At 43.6% G+C, this 17205-nt stretch overlaps 1 protein-coding gene across 1 annotated transcript; it reads left to right on the top strand.

Moving 5' to 3' along the window:
* Positions 1–1102: 1102 nt before the first annotated feature.
* LOC124799054 (trypsin delta-like) lies at positions 1103–7034 on the top strand. The gene is made up of 2 exons (XM_047262592.1): positions 1103–1278; positions 6428–7034. Exons 1-2 carry the CDS (start codon positions 1103–1105, stop codon positions 7029–7031), a joined length of 780 nt encoding a protein of 259 aa, XP_047118548.1. The 3' UTR covers positions 7032–7034.
* Positions 7035–17205: the final 10171 nt, after the last annotated feature.

A 17205-nucleotide genomic window follows, 5' to 3' on the forward strand; every position in this document is an offset into this window, starting at 1 on the left:
CCTTAACAAATATGGAGCTAACGTTTTCAAACTTCTTGTTAGTGGAGATTATACTTGGTCATTCAAAGTCTACGCTGGTAAAGAAAGAGCAAATGACATATCTGTTGCGGAGAGCAACATATCATGTCACCGGAGCGCTATTGCTTACGATTGGTTTGCAGAACATTCTAGACAATTATACCGAATGATTTGGCCACACAGATCGCCCGACGTGAGTCCCATCGAACATTTGTGGGACATAGGTGAGAGATCAGTTTGGACACAAGATCCTGCGCCTGGATTATTTTCGCAATTATGGACTGCTAAAGAGGCAGTGTGGCTCAATATCTCTCCAGGCGACCTCCAAATTGCTGCACTAGGTCGGGCAAAAGGTGGTCCGATTTGGTATTGTGAGGTACCCTATGACTTAGCCACCTCACCACATGTGTGTGAGGTTGACATATTTCTTATTCATATTACTATTTTTCGCTTAAAAAAGCGCATGTTCTCGAACAAACACATTGGGCAGATACGCCCCCCCCCCCCTCTCCCTTTGCCCCTTCCGTATTCCGCAAATAGGAGGGATGTTGCTGTCAAGCTGCTAAAGAGCACATCGCGCTCGGGCGTTAGGTGGCTGCATTAGGGCATTGGGGTAGGAGGTCGTAATTGTGTACCATCAGAACTATGATCCAAATTTCTGTGCGGAATCGACGGCTAGGGCAGATATCTAGTATATGTGCCTTTTCTCCTTAAAATAAAAGGTCAATTCGTGACGTTTTCTTGTCAGTGGTATTAACCCAATCTGGCGACGTGTATTCCACGAACAGTATACACACTATATTGAACAATCGTTTTGTTGCAACTTTCTGAATTGTATCGGAATTTCCGGAGAAATGCAATCTATCTCTTCTGTTATGGTCTCAGTGTAGAAGGACAATCCGTTTTCTTGTAACTATTACATCATCGCTAGGAGCAATGACGCAGTAAGACAACCAGACAAACACCTTCTAGTTTGTCTGAAGTGGCAGGGAGAGATAACAGCAAGTGGCAGGATGACCTCGGCGGGCGTGGCTTTATAAGCTGTGTGAGAGACCTCCCAGCGTGCAGCCGCCCCGCTCCCGATATGCAGAAGTGTAGCTGTCTGCTGTTGCTGCTGCTGCTGGCTGTGGCGTTCTGCCAGGCCGGCCTTGTCCGTCCCAGGAAGGTCCCCAAGCTGTGGCGACCCCGCCTCTCGGGCAGAATCGTGGGTGGGTCTGCGGCCAGCATCTCGCAGTACCCCTGGCAGCTCTACTATGAGGCGTAAGCATCACAATATTCTGACACATAGTTACCCGTTGCGCACGTTTATTAGGCTACGTTTATACTGACGCTTCGCTGCTCGCACATCGCAAGTACTGTCAGATGACGATGAAACAACCCCACCACTTTTAGTGGCACAGTTAACCCGAATAAATCCGCTGGTTGCTGCGATCCTTGTCACACGAGGATATCAGTCTGGTTTGTGTTTCGCACATCGCCGACTGTCTTGAAACTCGAGCGGTTGGCTGGCTGTTCTAGTGATGCCGTTGTTGAGTGGACTTCTCCTCCTTTACGCGGTTGCACCGGCACCATGCATTGACTTGTACAAAACACTATGAAGTACTTAGAAGAGATCAGTTTTCAGGGTATCATACATCAGGGCTCCTTCCTGTTCCACTCGCGTACGGAGCGAGGAGAGAATACTTCAATTTCTCCGTGGGAGCTGTACTTGTCTACTCTGATCTTCGCGATACTTAAGGAGCTATATCACGTTCCTAGATATCCCCAAAGTTGTTCTTGAAACTTTGAAAGCAGGCTTTCACTCAACATTAGCCGTCTATCTGCAAGTGCCTACCATTTCACTTTTTTTCCCCTATTTCCTTCACGCTCTCCCGTGAATCAAACAATCTTCTGAACATTCGTGTTGTTCTTGTTTATATACGTTCAGTATCTCGTGATATTCCTGTCTTGTATGGATCCACACAGTTGAACGATATTCTAGGGTAGACCGCATGACTGTTTCGCAAGCAATCTCCTTTGTAGACTGACTCCATTTTCTCAGTATTCTACCAAATAAGTGGAGCGTCCCAGTTAACAGTAGTGTTTGTTGTGAGTTGAACATATCCTGCAAAGAATTGGAGCTACGACTGAAGAGTCTAAGTAGGCACGTATTTCAGCCGTTTCTGAACGCAGTTTTATTTGGTACCATAAACATAACAAAACCTGACGATGTAGCTGCGCGTTTTAAAGCGACCACTTCCGAGACAGAGCGATATGCGGGCCACGGATCAAATCCGCCCGACGAATTAGCGACGTAGAGTCCGTGTGCCGTCTAGCCTGGTTGTGGGTCCAAACGGTCTCCGACACCCCACTTGGTGAATACCTTGCAGGTTCCCATGTTCCGTCTCAGATATACGCAACGTAAACTTTCACACAGATTTACCCTATTCGCAGACAGACTGGATACACTGGTTCTCTTCGTAAGGGATGAGGAGGGAGCGGGGGGGGGGGGGGGGGGTGAATGAGTACGAAACCGATGACGTTACCTATTTGGTCTCGTCACACGCCGATCCAGCTGCAGAAGATCACGAGCACTCCTTACTGGACGACATTTTTCAACGCATCTTCGAATTTTGTGATGATTCAGACCATTGCGTTTGGTGTTGCAATATGTTAAATATGTCGATTTAGTTTTTTGCTTTGTTTTTAACTATTGATTAAAAATTTTATGTTTCATCAGGAATCAAACTGCAACACGAATGCTTTTGTGAACGAGTCTTTTACTTCCGCCTATCGAGTTGCGCATCTACATACGGGTGATGAAATTCCATTGATGTAATGCCACACGTTCATTAGCTCTACATAAGGAACTGTTCATGTCACAGCAACTAGACACGGAAACAGTTTTCTTTAACTTTAACTACATCTACATCTACATCTACATCTACATTGATACTCCGCAAGCCACCCAACGGTGTGTGGCGGAGGGCACTTTACGTGCCACTGTCATTACCTCCCTTTCCTGTTCCAGTCGCGTATGGTTCGCGGGAAGAACGACTGTCTGAAAGCCTCCGTGCGCGCTCTAATCTCTCTAATTGTATATTCGTGATCTCCTCGGGAGGTATAAGTAGGGGGAAGCAATATATTAGATACCTCATCCAGAAACGCACCCTCTCGAAACCTGGCGAGCAAGCTACACCGCGATGCAGAGCGCCTCTCTTGCAGAGTCTGCCACTTGAGTTTATTAAACATCTCCGTAACGCTATCACGGTTACCAAATAACCCTGTGACGAAACGCGCCGCTCTTCTTTGGATCTTCTCTATCTTCTCCGTCAGACCGATCTGGCACGGATCCCACACTGATGAGCAATACTCAAGTATAGGTCGAACGAGTGTTTTGTAAGCCACCTCCTTTGTTGATGGACTACATTTTCTAAGCGCTCTCCCAATGAATCTCAACCTGGTACCCGCCTTACCAACAATTAATTTTATATGATCATTCCACTTCAAATCGTTCCGCACGCATACTCCCAGATATTTTACAGAAGTAACTGCTACCAGTGTTTTTAATTTTAATGAAAAATGCTTTGTTTTCCTTCTTTTGGACACAACGTTACTGAATTATTCGTAAAGAAATGATAAAAATTGTTAACTTTGCTGCTTTGTTTTGTTGAGTATGTAAAATCCTGACAATCAGATTAACCACGAACTAGGGCAAAGCAACCACTCCGATAAATGAGCACAACTTATTTTTATCTTTGAACTGTGGCTCTGTTGCTTAATTTACAGAATCAAAACAATTCAATTAACAGTAATAAAATAAATTACATTTCTATTTCTATCACAGTACGTAACATTAGAATTGCTGTACAAACATTTATATTGTCTATAATTCCCTTTTGATTATCAGGATGACTTTGTGAAAAGGCAATGGAGGAAGGAAATGGTAAGTTTCAGTAAAACTAAGACACGTTATTGGAATTATACTGTCAGGAAATAATTAATATCAACTTTCCTAGCATAAATGATCCTCCATTGACAAATATAAGTAGAAAAGAATATTGTCCTTGCTTTTTTAAGTAATGAACGGTCGTGTGAACAGTGAGAAATCATCATCTCGTTGTGGTGTCTTCACGTCTCATATTAAATTCGTAGTTGCTGCTCGCCTTATTACTTGGCCACTATGCTTGTTACACTTGCGGTGTTACCCAATACGACATAGATTCAGACTGCAAAACCTCTTGCATTCGAATCGGTTACATCCGTGACATTATTTACTGCTGGGAACGCACCAAGTCGACTTTTGCATTCACCACTATACAGTTCTTCAGTCCGCAAAATCAGCCGCTTGTTGTGGGCACCAGCCTTAGACTGCCCTGCGTCATTGGCTTAACTGCGACTGTCCGCATCTTACTGCTAGTCTCTTGATGCGTTGCGCCCCAAACGCAAGTAAAAGGTGCCAGACTGAAAGACGTAATAGTCCCCTACTTCTGTCGTTAAACACCACGTTCATAAATTTATTAGAAAATCATTTCTTCACGAAGAGATCAGTTAACTGAAAACGTCCCAAACGAAAGTACGAAATACACTACCGGCCATTGAAATTGCTACATCGCGAAGATGACGTGCTACAGACGCGAAATTTAACCGACAGGAAGAAGATGCTGTGATATTCAAATCATTAGCTTTTCAGAGCATTCACACGAGGTTGGCGCCGGTGGCGACACCTAAACATGCTGACATGGGGAAAGTTTCCAACCGATTTCTCATACACAAACAGCAGTTGACCGGCGTTGCCTGGTGAAACGTTGTTGTGATGCCTCGTGTAAGGAGGAGAAATGCGTACCATCACGTTTCCGACTTTGATAAAGGTCGGATTGTAGCCGATCGCGATTGCGGTTTATCGTATCGCGACGTTGCTGCTTGCATTGGTCGATATCCAATGACTGTTAGCATAATATGGAATCGATGGGTTCAGGAGGGTAATACGGAACGCCGTGCTGGATCCCAACGGCCTCGTATCACTAGCAGTCGAGATGACAGGCATCTTATCCGCATGGCTGTAACGGATCGTGTAGCCACGTCTCGATCCCTGAGTCAACAGATGGGGACGTCTGCAAGACAACAACCATTTGTACGAACAGTTCGACGAAGTTTGCAGCAGCATGAACTATCGGCTCGGAGACTGCGGCTGCGGTTACGCTTGATGCCGCATCACAGACAGGAGCGCCTTCGATGGTGTACTCAACGACGTACCTGGGTGCACGAATGACAAAACGTCATTTTTTCGGATGAATCCATGTTCTGTTTACAGCATCATGATGGTCGCATCCGTGTTTGACGACATCACGGTGAACTCACATTGGAAGCGTTTATTCGTCATCGCCATACTGGCGTATCACCCAGCATGATGGTATAGGGTGCCATTGGGTACACGTCTCGGTCACCTCTTGTTTGCATTGACGGCACTTTGTACAGTGGACGGTACATTTCAGATGTGTTAGAACCCCTGGCTCTACCCTTCATTCGATCCCTGCGAATCCCTACATTTCAGCAGGATCATGCACGACCGCATTTGCAGGTCCTGTACGGGCCTTTCTGGATACAGAAAATGTTCGACTGCTGTCCTGGCCAGCACATTCTCCAGATCTCTCACCAATTGGAAACGTCTGGTCAATGGCGGACGAGCAACTGGCTCGTCACAATACGCCAGTCACTACTCTTGATGAACTGTGGTATCGTGTTGAAGTTGCATGGGCAGCTGTACCTGTACACGCCATCCAAGCTCTGTTTGACTCAATGCCCAGGCGTATCAAGGCCGTTATTACGGCCAGAGGTGGTTGTTCTGGGTACTGATTTCTCAGGATCTATGCACCCAAATTGCGTGAAAATGTAATCACATGTCAGTTCTAGTATAATATATTTGTCCAATGAATAACCGTTTCTCATCTGCATTTCTTCTTGGTGTAGCAATTTTAACGGCCAGTAGTGTAAATTATGATGTACACATTGGTTAAGTAACAACGGTTAATCCTCGGTTTCATAGTGGAGGTACTGTTTTACAGAGAGCAAGGGCTGTGTTATTAAAGTGCAAAATGACAACTCAAAACATTTATTAATTACACACATACAACTGATCTCAAACAGAAAAACATGTCAGGAATGTTCCGATTTCTTCGCACTCCATTGTCTAGCCTCCATTGCTGCACTCAATATCACAAAACGACAAAATAACAATATATGAATTCAAATAGCAACTGTAAATTACAACAGTGTGTTACAAATGAAAAAATGACAGTCGATAACCAAACCCACATCAACCGGATTACGAACATGCAAAACCAAAACGCTATGAACTTACGAATCAACCAGATAGCACCCAACGTACCTTATGAGGGACCAGAGGTAACTGGCGCTTGCTTTCACTCAGGAACGGCGCCCCGTGCGGAGCGTCCATCATTAGCAGCAATTGGGCGCTGTCGGCGGCCCACTGCGTGGAGGGCGCGTCGCTGACCAGCCTCCAACTGAGAGCCGGCACCTCGACCAGGGGCAGCGGCGGCAGCGTACACTCGGTGTCCGGCGGGCAGTCGCACTCCAGCTACAACTCGGCCACCATCGACTACGACATCTGCGTGCTGCAGGTGTCCAACGCCTTCAGCTTCGGCTCCAACGTGCAGGCCGTCTCCCTGACGTCATCAGAGCCCTCGGCGGGAACCTCCGTCACCGTCTCCGGATTCGGTGTGGTGAGTTCCGGCGGCTACTCGTCTAACCTGCAGGCCGTCACAGTCCAGATCATAGACCGTAACACGTGCAACGCCGCTTACGGCAGCATCACCTCCCGCATGATCTGCGCCGGCGTCACGGGCGGAGGCAAGGACGCCTGCCAGGGAGACAGCGGCGGACCTCTGGTGTCAGGCTCCACGCAGGTCGGCATCGTCTCGTTCGGCACTGGATGCGGTCTGGCCGACTATCCAGGGGTCTACGCCAACGTCGCTAATCTCCGCTCTTGGATCCAGTCTGCTACCGGCGTGTGACGAGACAATAAACAAACACTTTCACCAAGCCATCAGTTTGTACTTTTCTCAAACAGAACCAGCTCAGTATCACAGCAATAAAACATTCCTTGCACCATCCTGTTCTCGTACACAAACATAGCTCACGCAGTACTACAAAAAACAGCAGTCTATCAATCATCTGCTTCCTTATCACATTCCTTGTTTGATAAACATGGTCCATATCTGCAATATTCAAAATATCTATACGATTCTATACTGATTATGGGACAAGTTTTGTTTTCCTTCTAGCAGCAGTTTATCAAATATCATTAGATCGTTAAAACCAATTGGAAAAAGGCGCCTCTCATTTTGTTTCCACGAACTTTCCTTGGACAGATTATTGAACAACGTCGCTGACATCAATCTCAATAGATCTATCGTCCCCGCACTATCATCTCGACAACGAAGGTCTCGTCTATAGAAATGAACATGGATTCCACAAACACCTTATGAAACCCAAATTGTCCATGAGATGCCAAGCGTTATAGACAACGGCACTCATTTTGACCCTGTGTTCCTCGATTACCAGACCCTTTTCGGTATATTTCGGAACTGTCATACAGTGAACACAATACGAGCATTCGCAATATTGGATCAGCTTCGTGAGTGGATTCATAACTTACAGCTCGACAGAACTCAATATGTTCCTAACGGACGAAGTATTCAGATGTAAATAACTTCCCGACAGTCCACTGAGGTGACAAAAATCATTGGACACATTTTAGGTTTATTCCATACCTTCTTTTTCCCGGCATAGTACTGCAGCTCGAAATAGCTTGAAATCAACAGATCATTGCAGGTTTCCTGTAGAATTATTGAACAATGCTGCCTCTACAACAGTCCATAATCGTGAAAATCTTGCCGCTGCAGGGTTTTGTACGCGACCTGACCTCTCAATTATGTCCGACAAATATTGGATGGTCTCATTCGCCCGAAAGCCTAGAATATCCTTCAAACCAACCACGACACTTGAGATCCGGTGATATGGCACATTGTCATCCACAAAAATTACATCGATGTTAAGAAGATGATGTTCATGGTTGGCTACAAATGCTCTCGAAGTTGCCGAATATGACCGTTCCACATCAATGATCCGTTGAGTTATACCAGAGGACCCCAGTCCATTCTACGTAAACACAGCCCACATCATTATGGGTCCACCATCAGCTTGTATAGTGCCTTGTAGATAACTTGAGTCAATGGTTTCATTGGGTCTGCGACACACTTGAACCCTGCCATCAGCTCTTACTATCTGAAATCGAAGCTATTCTGACCAGGCCACGGTTTTTCAGTCATCTAGGGTCAAACCGATAGGCTCACCAGCCCAGAAGAGGCATTGCAGGCAGTGTCGTGCTGTGAACAAAGGCATTCACGTCGGTCGTCTGTTGTCATAGCCCATTAACGCCAGATTTGGCCACACTGTCCTAAGGGGTACGTTCGTCGTACTTCCCACATTAATTTCTGTGGTTTTTTCACTCAATGCTGCTTGTCTGTTAGCAGTGACAAATCTACGCAAACGCCGGCGCTCCCTGTCCGTAAGTGAAGGCCGCCGGCCACTGCTTCGTCCGTGATGAGCGATAATGCATGGAATTTAGTATTCTCGGCACATCTGGGCATTCCCTAACGATTTCCGAAATGGAAAGTTCCACGCCTCTGACCTCAACTACCATTCTGCGTTTCAAATCTGTTAATTTCCGTCGTGCGTCCACAATCACGTGAGTACAGGCGACAGCTCCGCCAACGGAATGCCCTTTTATACCTTGCATACGCATTACTACCACCATCTGTAGAGGTGCACTTCGCTATCCCAAAACTTTTGTCGCCTCATCGTATTACAGGCCATCATTGTTCACGACATATACAATGATCTGGTGTATAAAGCCGGAAATTCCATTAGGCTGTCTTGAATGATGCTTTTGTATGGGAAAGTGACAACATAAAGACAGCAGCGAAATGTCGTCGACATCCAGAGGATCGACGGGTATCAGTTAGCACACTGTGCCCCAGAAGGCGGAAAGAGACACTTTCATTCAAGTACGTGTAATCAACTGTAAACAGTAAAAACTTTATCACATAAATCCAGTTGCAGAAAAAGCAGAAGCCAAGCAGAAATCCATTAGAATAATCCGAGGGAAATATAATTCATCGATCAAAGAATCTGTTCGACCAATTTTTGAAAATTGCTCATCAGTGCTGCATTCTTACCAATCAGAATTAATAGAGGAAATAGGAAAGATCCTGCGATGAGCGGCACGTCTCAACACGCGTTCGGCTAGTAACCATGAAACGTCTCCTTAGAAAAATTATTAATGACTATGCTAGTAAACTTCTACGTTATTTAATTTTCAAACAGCTGAGCAAAACTGAACGTACTCAGACATTTCTCTCTTTATTTATTCTGATCATCACTAAACTGACACACAATATTTTCAGCGCAACGCAATCTGACTTTCAATACTCCCTACAACAGAATGGCCCTGACTAACAATAACTTACACCTTCCAAGAATCATTAACCTCACAAAAATCTTCGTTACTCGAGCTACTGTAATACAGCGAGCGCCAATGCTGCCAACTAAATAAAAGATTCTAACTACTGAAGGCACTATCTACTGATAGGCATAGTTAGCAAATGAAAGATTTTGATGGAGAACAAATACTGTATTTACCAAATTTCCTTTCTCTGGCGGACACACGTCCAGATCGTCCGCTCAAAACTTTGGAATCTCTCTCCCCACATGTACCACTGCTGGCTGCTCACCTCCAACTGCACAACGCTACGCGCAGTTCACATCCAAATGCCCATCACTAACAAGTGAATATTCCAACAATGAATCCAACCAGCCACAGACTGCACACAGCGCAGTCAGCGATTTTCATACAGAGCGCTACGTGGCGTTACCAGCATAAAAACCTAAACAGCCTACTTACAACCACAAGAATGCGACGGAACTGCTCATCAAAATCCTGTTAAAGGTTAGCGAGTGTCTGTTTCAAGCATTGTCAGAATACACACTGTGCGCCAGGAGGAATGATACGAACGATCATTCGAAGCAAAAAGTCTAATAACCCAGGGCTCTAAAATGCATACCTTAAGATTTATGAGCTCATCTCCGGTAATGTGAAAGAATCTCTTCCACTACAAGCTCCTTGCTTTCCATATCTTGAGAAGTGGTAGTATGGCCCTAAACAAGAAAAAAGTCTCCAGTAAACATCGACTCTAAAGCTCATACCGTCGAACACCCCAGTTGATGATGCTTGTTGAGATTTTTTAAACGTTACCTCCCTTAATATTTCACGTGGAAGGCTGAGTATTGTAGCCAGCATAGGTACACATTTCGTTTCTCGAATTAAATCTTTTAAAAAAAAATGTCTTATATTAGGGGATAGTAAATTTATTTTGTGTGTCACTTTGATAGCAGTGCAAGTTGCCCAGCTATGTGATACTCCTCATTTTAATAGAAGACTCGGCCATAGTGGATGTGTCACATTTCTGTAGTGCCTTTATTGGAATTTACACATACTAAATGCTAAAAATTTTCAATTTCAACTCAAAACACTTCAAAAATTAAACTTTTAGATTGTGACCTTCAAAACGTATCAAATGATTCTTGTAAGAATAGAACACACACACACAAAGAAGGGAACTGGAAAAGGAAATTGACTGCTTCAGGTCGCCAAGAGAGACACGTGGTATGATCTGTCAGGGTGGATCAACTCAGCGAAAAATTTTGTTATGCATTTACCATTTAACATCAAGAGGACTGGGCCACTCCAAAACTTTCCTACTTCACTCATGGTTGATACGGATGCTTCTCGTATCTCGTCGGGGGTGGAAGAGCTGAGCCCATGCATAATTACACTGCAATGTTGCTTCCACTGTCATTATTTGTGGTGGATGGGCTGAACAATTTTTCATACAAACGGCCACAAAAGCTGAAAAAACAATTCAAGTTATCACATAACGCATTTTGTAGCTGATGTTATCGAGATGGACAAACAAACTTAAAGAGGACACTGGACACAGAGAAGTCAGAGTATACTATATCGATCACGTTAACACACGGAAGAACTCGCACTGAATGTTGTAAACATGTAGAAACTTTTAGTTAAGGCAGACACCCCATGAAATCTGTTCCATCTCTTCAAAACAGGTGCCTCAACCTCCTGGATTTTATCACAAATTTCAGCTTGGCTACGACAGCCGTTAGAGAGCTTTGTGTGTCAAAAACCTTGAATGTCACATTGTTGTGAGCCTGTCACACAACTGGGGACTTTTACTGGACCTTAAGAGTTATGGACGCTTGTTCAACTTCGCTACTTTGCAACTTTGTTCAATTGAACGAGCGCTGGTAGCTCTTAAGCTATGAATTTTAAAGCCTATATTGACTGGACTTTTTTGCTTCAAACGATCGTTCCTGTAAAATCCCTGAATAATGACCATCTCTCGTGGCACACGCTGTGTATATTACAGCCTCCAACACTCACATCTCGAAATGACCACGATGGAAAATCTGAAAAATTAGAGATAGTGCGGAAGCTTACTGATACTCATTCAACCGACACAGCATTCTCATATACCTGTATTGTACTGTGTATTTAAACCGGGAACCTAGAAACGACGGAGAGGCCTCGTCCCGCCGTAGCCCTCAGTGACTCACAACCCCACAATAGGCCACAGCAGTCCACCCACCCCACCGCCGCCCCACAACGAACCCAGGGTTATTGTGCGGTTCGGCCCCCAGTGGACCCCCCAGGGAACGTCTCATACCAGACGAGAGTAACCCCAAATGTTTGCGTGATAGAGTAATTATGCTGTACGAGTTTGTGTGGACAATTTTTGCTTAGCGATTGCCGACATAGTGTTCAAAGTGCTGCAATTTTCCTTCATCCTTTATGGTTGTATCATGATTAATACCGAAAACTGACACGTTTGAAAGTATAGAGGACATCTCATGAGGGATGGTCAATATTAATGGATATGTCAGGAACGAACATTTAAAGCAAAACTTCATAAGGATATATCCCATATTCCGAATGTTCTCCGAGATAGAACACATTTAATGTTCATTGTTATTTATTTTCTGTATAATTCAATACGCCGTCAGATTTACTTATGTACAACCCCTCGTAAACAGTACAACATTGGTTCAAAACTGTCAATTGAAAAATAGTATTTTAAGCACGTTCACCTCTAGCATTATCGTAAACGTCACACTGCCTCTGTTGTGTACTTCGCAATAAATGTTTTGAATATCCCGTCGTCCCCTTCAGTGCATCTGTGCACTCTTGGAAGTGTGCACTCATGTTGTGTTGCTCGTCTGAGTGCCGCTGCATATTCAGCAATGAGGACAGCAGCCTCCATGACGCGACCAAGCAGTTCATCTCGCGACTTCGCCTTTCATATGTACACCTGAGACTTCATCCAACTGCATAAACAAAAGCATTATGCCATAAATAATGGCGATCTTGGTAGCCAGTTGATTGTACTGCAGAGAAATCACTGTGGAGAAATCATGAAGGGAGTCCCATAGGGTTCAACTTTGGGTCCACTCCTATTTCTTATAGCTGTGTTCTACATTGGAAACCATTCAGACTAGGGCATATGTCCTTATGAATCTTTTCGCCTCAAGTGAGCGTTCCTGTTGTGTTACTGATTGTGGGCCATTCATTCCTCCTGGGAAACATTTAGTTATAAGAAGCAAAAAACGTTTTAGCAAATGTTGGTTCCTGTCAGCTTATTAGATGTTGCTTTACTTCATTTGCAGGATGTGGCAGTGTTCCATGTTCCATAACGCATGTATCACAGTCCCTAATACTTAACAATGGGTGATGGAGACTTAACGGAAACGATTTAATTTGAAATGCATTTGTATTAACTAGGACAATATTTCATAGTGCAGGCAGGAGCGGCTCGTATTTACACATTCCCAGTTATCTCGGAAATGGTACATTTGTAGACCCCCGTTAATTAGAATGGTTTTGGTTCTATTGTCTAGCACTTGCAGTTTCTGCAGGTAATTATGACACATCCTGTAGAACAGACATTTAATAATCCGGTGTTGTTCATATGATTTAAAGAAATGTGCATTCCTAGATCCCCCCGTCTGTTCTTTCATGGACTAGTATCATAGAACAAAAACACAACGGCAAAAGAACACAGACAATATTACAAACAGATACACGAAACAACACACACAGGACAACTATAAATTACGGTTATTTGTCCATAACAAGTTTTGAACTAAGTAGTCATTTACATACCATCACATGGTCAGCATTTGACCTAACAGGGTATAATAAATCGACACTGATAAACGGAAAGTTGTTGTAGAAAAAGGCTTGAGGAAGAAAACTGAGGACAGAAACCAACATCCGGAAACGTCCATCGACTCAGCACCTCTTCCGCAGCAAACGTGAGTTTGTAAGTTGGCGCCTTTACTGCGGTTTCGTGACAAGTATGGATACTTAAGACGCTATATAACGTGCTGAGTGTTTCCAGCTTCATTACAAAGAGTTTCGCTTGCAGTTCGTCAGCGCAGGAGCTCAGATTTGTTTCAGAACGCATTGGTGGCAGCAGTTAGCCGTTAGAGCTTTGAGGTTCTCCAGTATCATTCGATGACATTTCCGGACATTGGTTCCTGTCCTCAATTTGTTCCTCAGGAGAACCACTACAGCTCCTAGAATTCTGTTGTATCTTTTTGTTACACCGTGCATAGGTCTTAATTGTCACTGAAGTTTTTTGTCAGTTGACACATCCCATATCAAAACATTTAAGGCGCATAAGATCAATGGAACGTGAAACTAACTAACCACCTGAACTTTTAAATACACTAAAAGAGTAAACATTTATAGCATTTTTAGTAATACGTCCCGTATGAACTACCACAATAAAACGAAAACAAGAGACGTCTACATGAGTACTCTGCAATTTACCCTTAAGTACCTGGCAGAGGGTACTTCGAACCACCTTCAGATTTTCTCGCTATCGTCCCACTCTCTAACAGTGCGAGGCAAAATTAAGACATAAATCTTTCTGTAATATTTCTGATTTCCCTTGTTTTATTATGATGATCATTTCTGCCTATGTAGATTGGCAATAATAAAATATTTTCATATTCAGAGCAGACGGTGATTTCGTAAAAAGATCTAGCCGCAACGAAAACCGCCTTTGTTTAAATGACTGCCTTCTTCTCTCGCTTATCATACCCGTGATACTCACTCCACTATTTCGCGATAACACAAAACGATCTGCTTTTCTTTGAACTTTTTCGATGTCCTGCGGCAATCCTACATTGTAATGATCCCGTAAAGCCAGCAATACTCAATCACAAGACAAACGAGCGTAGTGTGGGCAGTCTCTTTAGTAGACCTGTTGCATCTTCTAAGCGTTCTGCCAGTAAATCGTAGTCTTTGGTTTACCTTCCCCACGTTGTTCCTAATTATGATACCTAGGTTTTCAATCGAACTGACAGCCTATACATTTACGTGTTTCTGTCGTGTAATCGAGCACACTTGTCCTTACTGACATGAGTGAGAGTTGCCATTTTTCGCACCATTCACATATCGTGTCTAACTCATTTGCAATTGATTTTCAGCTTCTCATGACTTTACTAGATGGTAAATGACGCCATCATCTGGAAATAATCTAACACCAGGGCTGCTCAGACTATCTCCTAATTCTGTTATGTGGATTAGAAACAGCAGAGGACCTACAACGCTTCCTAAGGAACGTTAGATATCACTTCTGTTTTGCTCCACGAACAGTAATCCTTTTGAGGGGAGATCACGGATCCAGTCCCACAACTGAAGCAACACTTCATAGCAAATTGATTAGAAGTCTCTTACGAGGAACGATAACAACAGCCTTCTGGAAATCTAGAAATATGGAATCAATTTGAGATCCAGTGCTTATAGCACTCATTACATATTCAGAGCAGACGGTGATTTCGTAAAAAGATCTAGCCGCAACGAAAACCGCCTTTGTTTAAATGACTGCCTTCTTCTCTCGCTTATCATACCCGTGATACTCACTCCACTATTTCGCGATAACACAAAACGATCTGCTTTTCTTTGAACTTTTTCGATGTCCTGCGGCAATCCTACATCGTAATGATCCCGTAAAGCCAGCAATACTCAATCACAAGACAAACGAGCGTAGTGTGGGCAGTCTCTTTAGTAGACCTGTTGCATCTTCTAAGCGTTCTGCCAGTAAATCGTAGTCTTTGGTTTACCTTCCCCACGTTGTTCCTAATTATGATACCTAGGTTTTCAATCGAACTGACAGCCTATACATTTACGTGTTTCTGTCGTGTAATCGAGCACACTTGTCCTTACTGACATGAGTGAGAGTTGCCATTTTTCGCACCATTCACATATCGTGTCTAACTCATTTGCAATTGATTTTCAGCTTCTCATGACTTTACTAGATGGTAAATGACGCCATCATCTGGAAATAATCTAACACCAGGGCTGCTCAGACTATCTCCTAATTCTGTTATGTGGATTAGAAACAGCAGAGGACCTACAACGCTTCCTAAGGAACGTTAGATATCACTTCTGTTTTGCTCCACGAACAGTAATCCTTTTGAGGGGAGATCACGGATCCAGTCCCACAACTGAAGCAACACTTCATAGCAAATTGATTAGAAGTCTCTTACGAGGAACGATAACAACAGCCTTCTGGAAATCTAGAAATATGGAATCAATTTGAGATCCAGTGCTTATAGCACTCATTACATATTCAGAGCAGACGGTGATTTCGTAAAAAGATCTAGCCGCAACGAAAACCGCCTTTGTTTAAATGACTGCCTTCTTCTCTCGCTTATCATACCCGTGATACTCACTCCACTATTTCGCGATAACACAAAACGATCTGCTTTTCTTTGAACTTTTTCGATGTCCTGCGGCAATCCTACATTGTAATGATCCCGTAAAGCCAGCAATACTCAATCACAAGACAAACGAGCGTAGTGTGGGCAGTCTCTTTAGTAGACCTGTTGCATCTTCTAAGCGTTCTGCCAGTAAATCGTAGTCTTTGGTTTACCTTCCCCACGTTGTTCCTAATTATGATACCTAGGTTTTCAATCGAACTGACAGCCTATACATTTACGTGTTTCTGTCGTGTAATCGAGCACACTTGTCCTTACTGACATGAGTGAGAGTTGCCACTTTTCGCACCATTCACATATCGTGTCTAACTCATTTGCAATTGATTTTCAGCTTCTCATGACTTTACTAGATGGTAAATGACGCCATCATCTGGAAATAATCTAACACCAGGGCTGCTCAGACTATCTCCTAATTCTGTTATGTGGATTAGAAACAGCAGAGGACCTACAACGCTTCCTAAGGAACGTTAGATATCACTTCTGTTTTGCTCCACGAACAGTAATCCTTTTGAGGGGAGATCACGGATCCAGTCCCACAACTGAAGCAACACTTCATAGCAAATTGATTAGAAGTCTCTTACGAGGAACGATAACAACAGCCTTCTGGAAATCTAGAAATATGGAATCAATTTGAGATCCAGTGCTTATAGCACTCATTACTTCGTGCGAATAAAAAGCTAGTTGTGTTTCAAAGGAACGACATTTTCTGAATCCGTACTGACTATGTATCAATAGATCGTTACGTTCAAGGTAATTCATAATTTTCGAACACGATATTTGTACCAAAATCTTGCTGCTAATCGACGTTAGTGATATTAGTCTGTGATTCAGCGAGTTACTCCCACTTTCTTTCTTGAGTATCGGTGTGACCTGTGCAACTTCCCAGTCTTTAGTTACGTATCTTTCGTCGATTGGGCCGCTGTATAAAATTGCTTAGTATGGGGCTATTGCATCAGCATACTCCGAAAGGAACCTTATCGACATGAGTCTGGGCCGGAAGAATCGCCTTTATTGAGTGCTACCTCGTTGTCGACGACACGCGACACTTATTAAGTGCTTTAAGTTGCTTTGCTACACCGATGATATCCACTTCTAAGTTACTCATGTTGGTAGTTGTCCTGGATTATAATTCTAGAATATTTACTTAGTCTTCTTCGGTGAAGGAATTACTGAAAACTGCGTTCAGTAACTCCGCATTGTTGGCACTGTCATTGGTAATATTACCATTGGTATTTTGTCTTGCCTCTGGTGTGCTTTACATCG

Source organism: Schistocerca piceifrons, chromosome 5, assembly GCF_021461385.2.
Source record: "Schistocerca piceifrons isolate TAMUIC-IGC-003096 chromosome 5, iqSchPice1.1, whole genome shotgun sequence".
NCBI lineage: Eukaryota > Metazoa > Arthropoda > Insecta > Orthoptera > Acrididae > Schistocerca > Schistocerca piceifrons.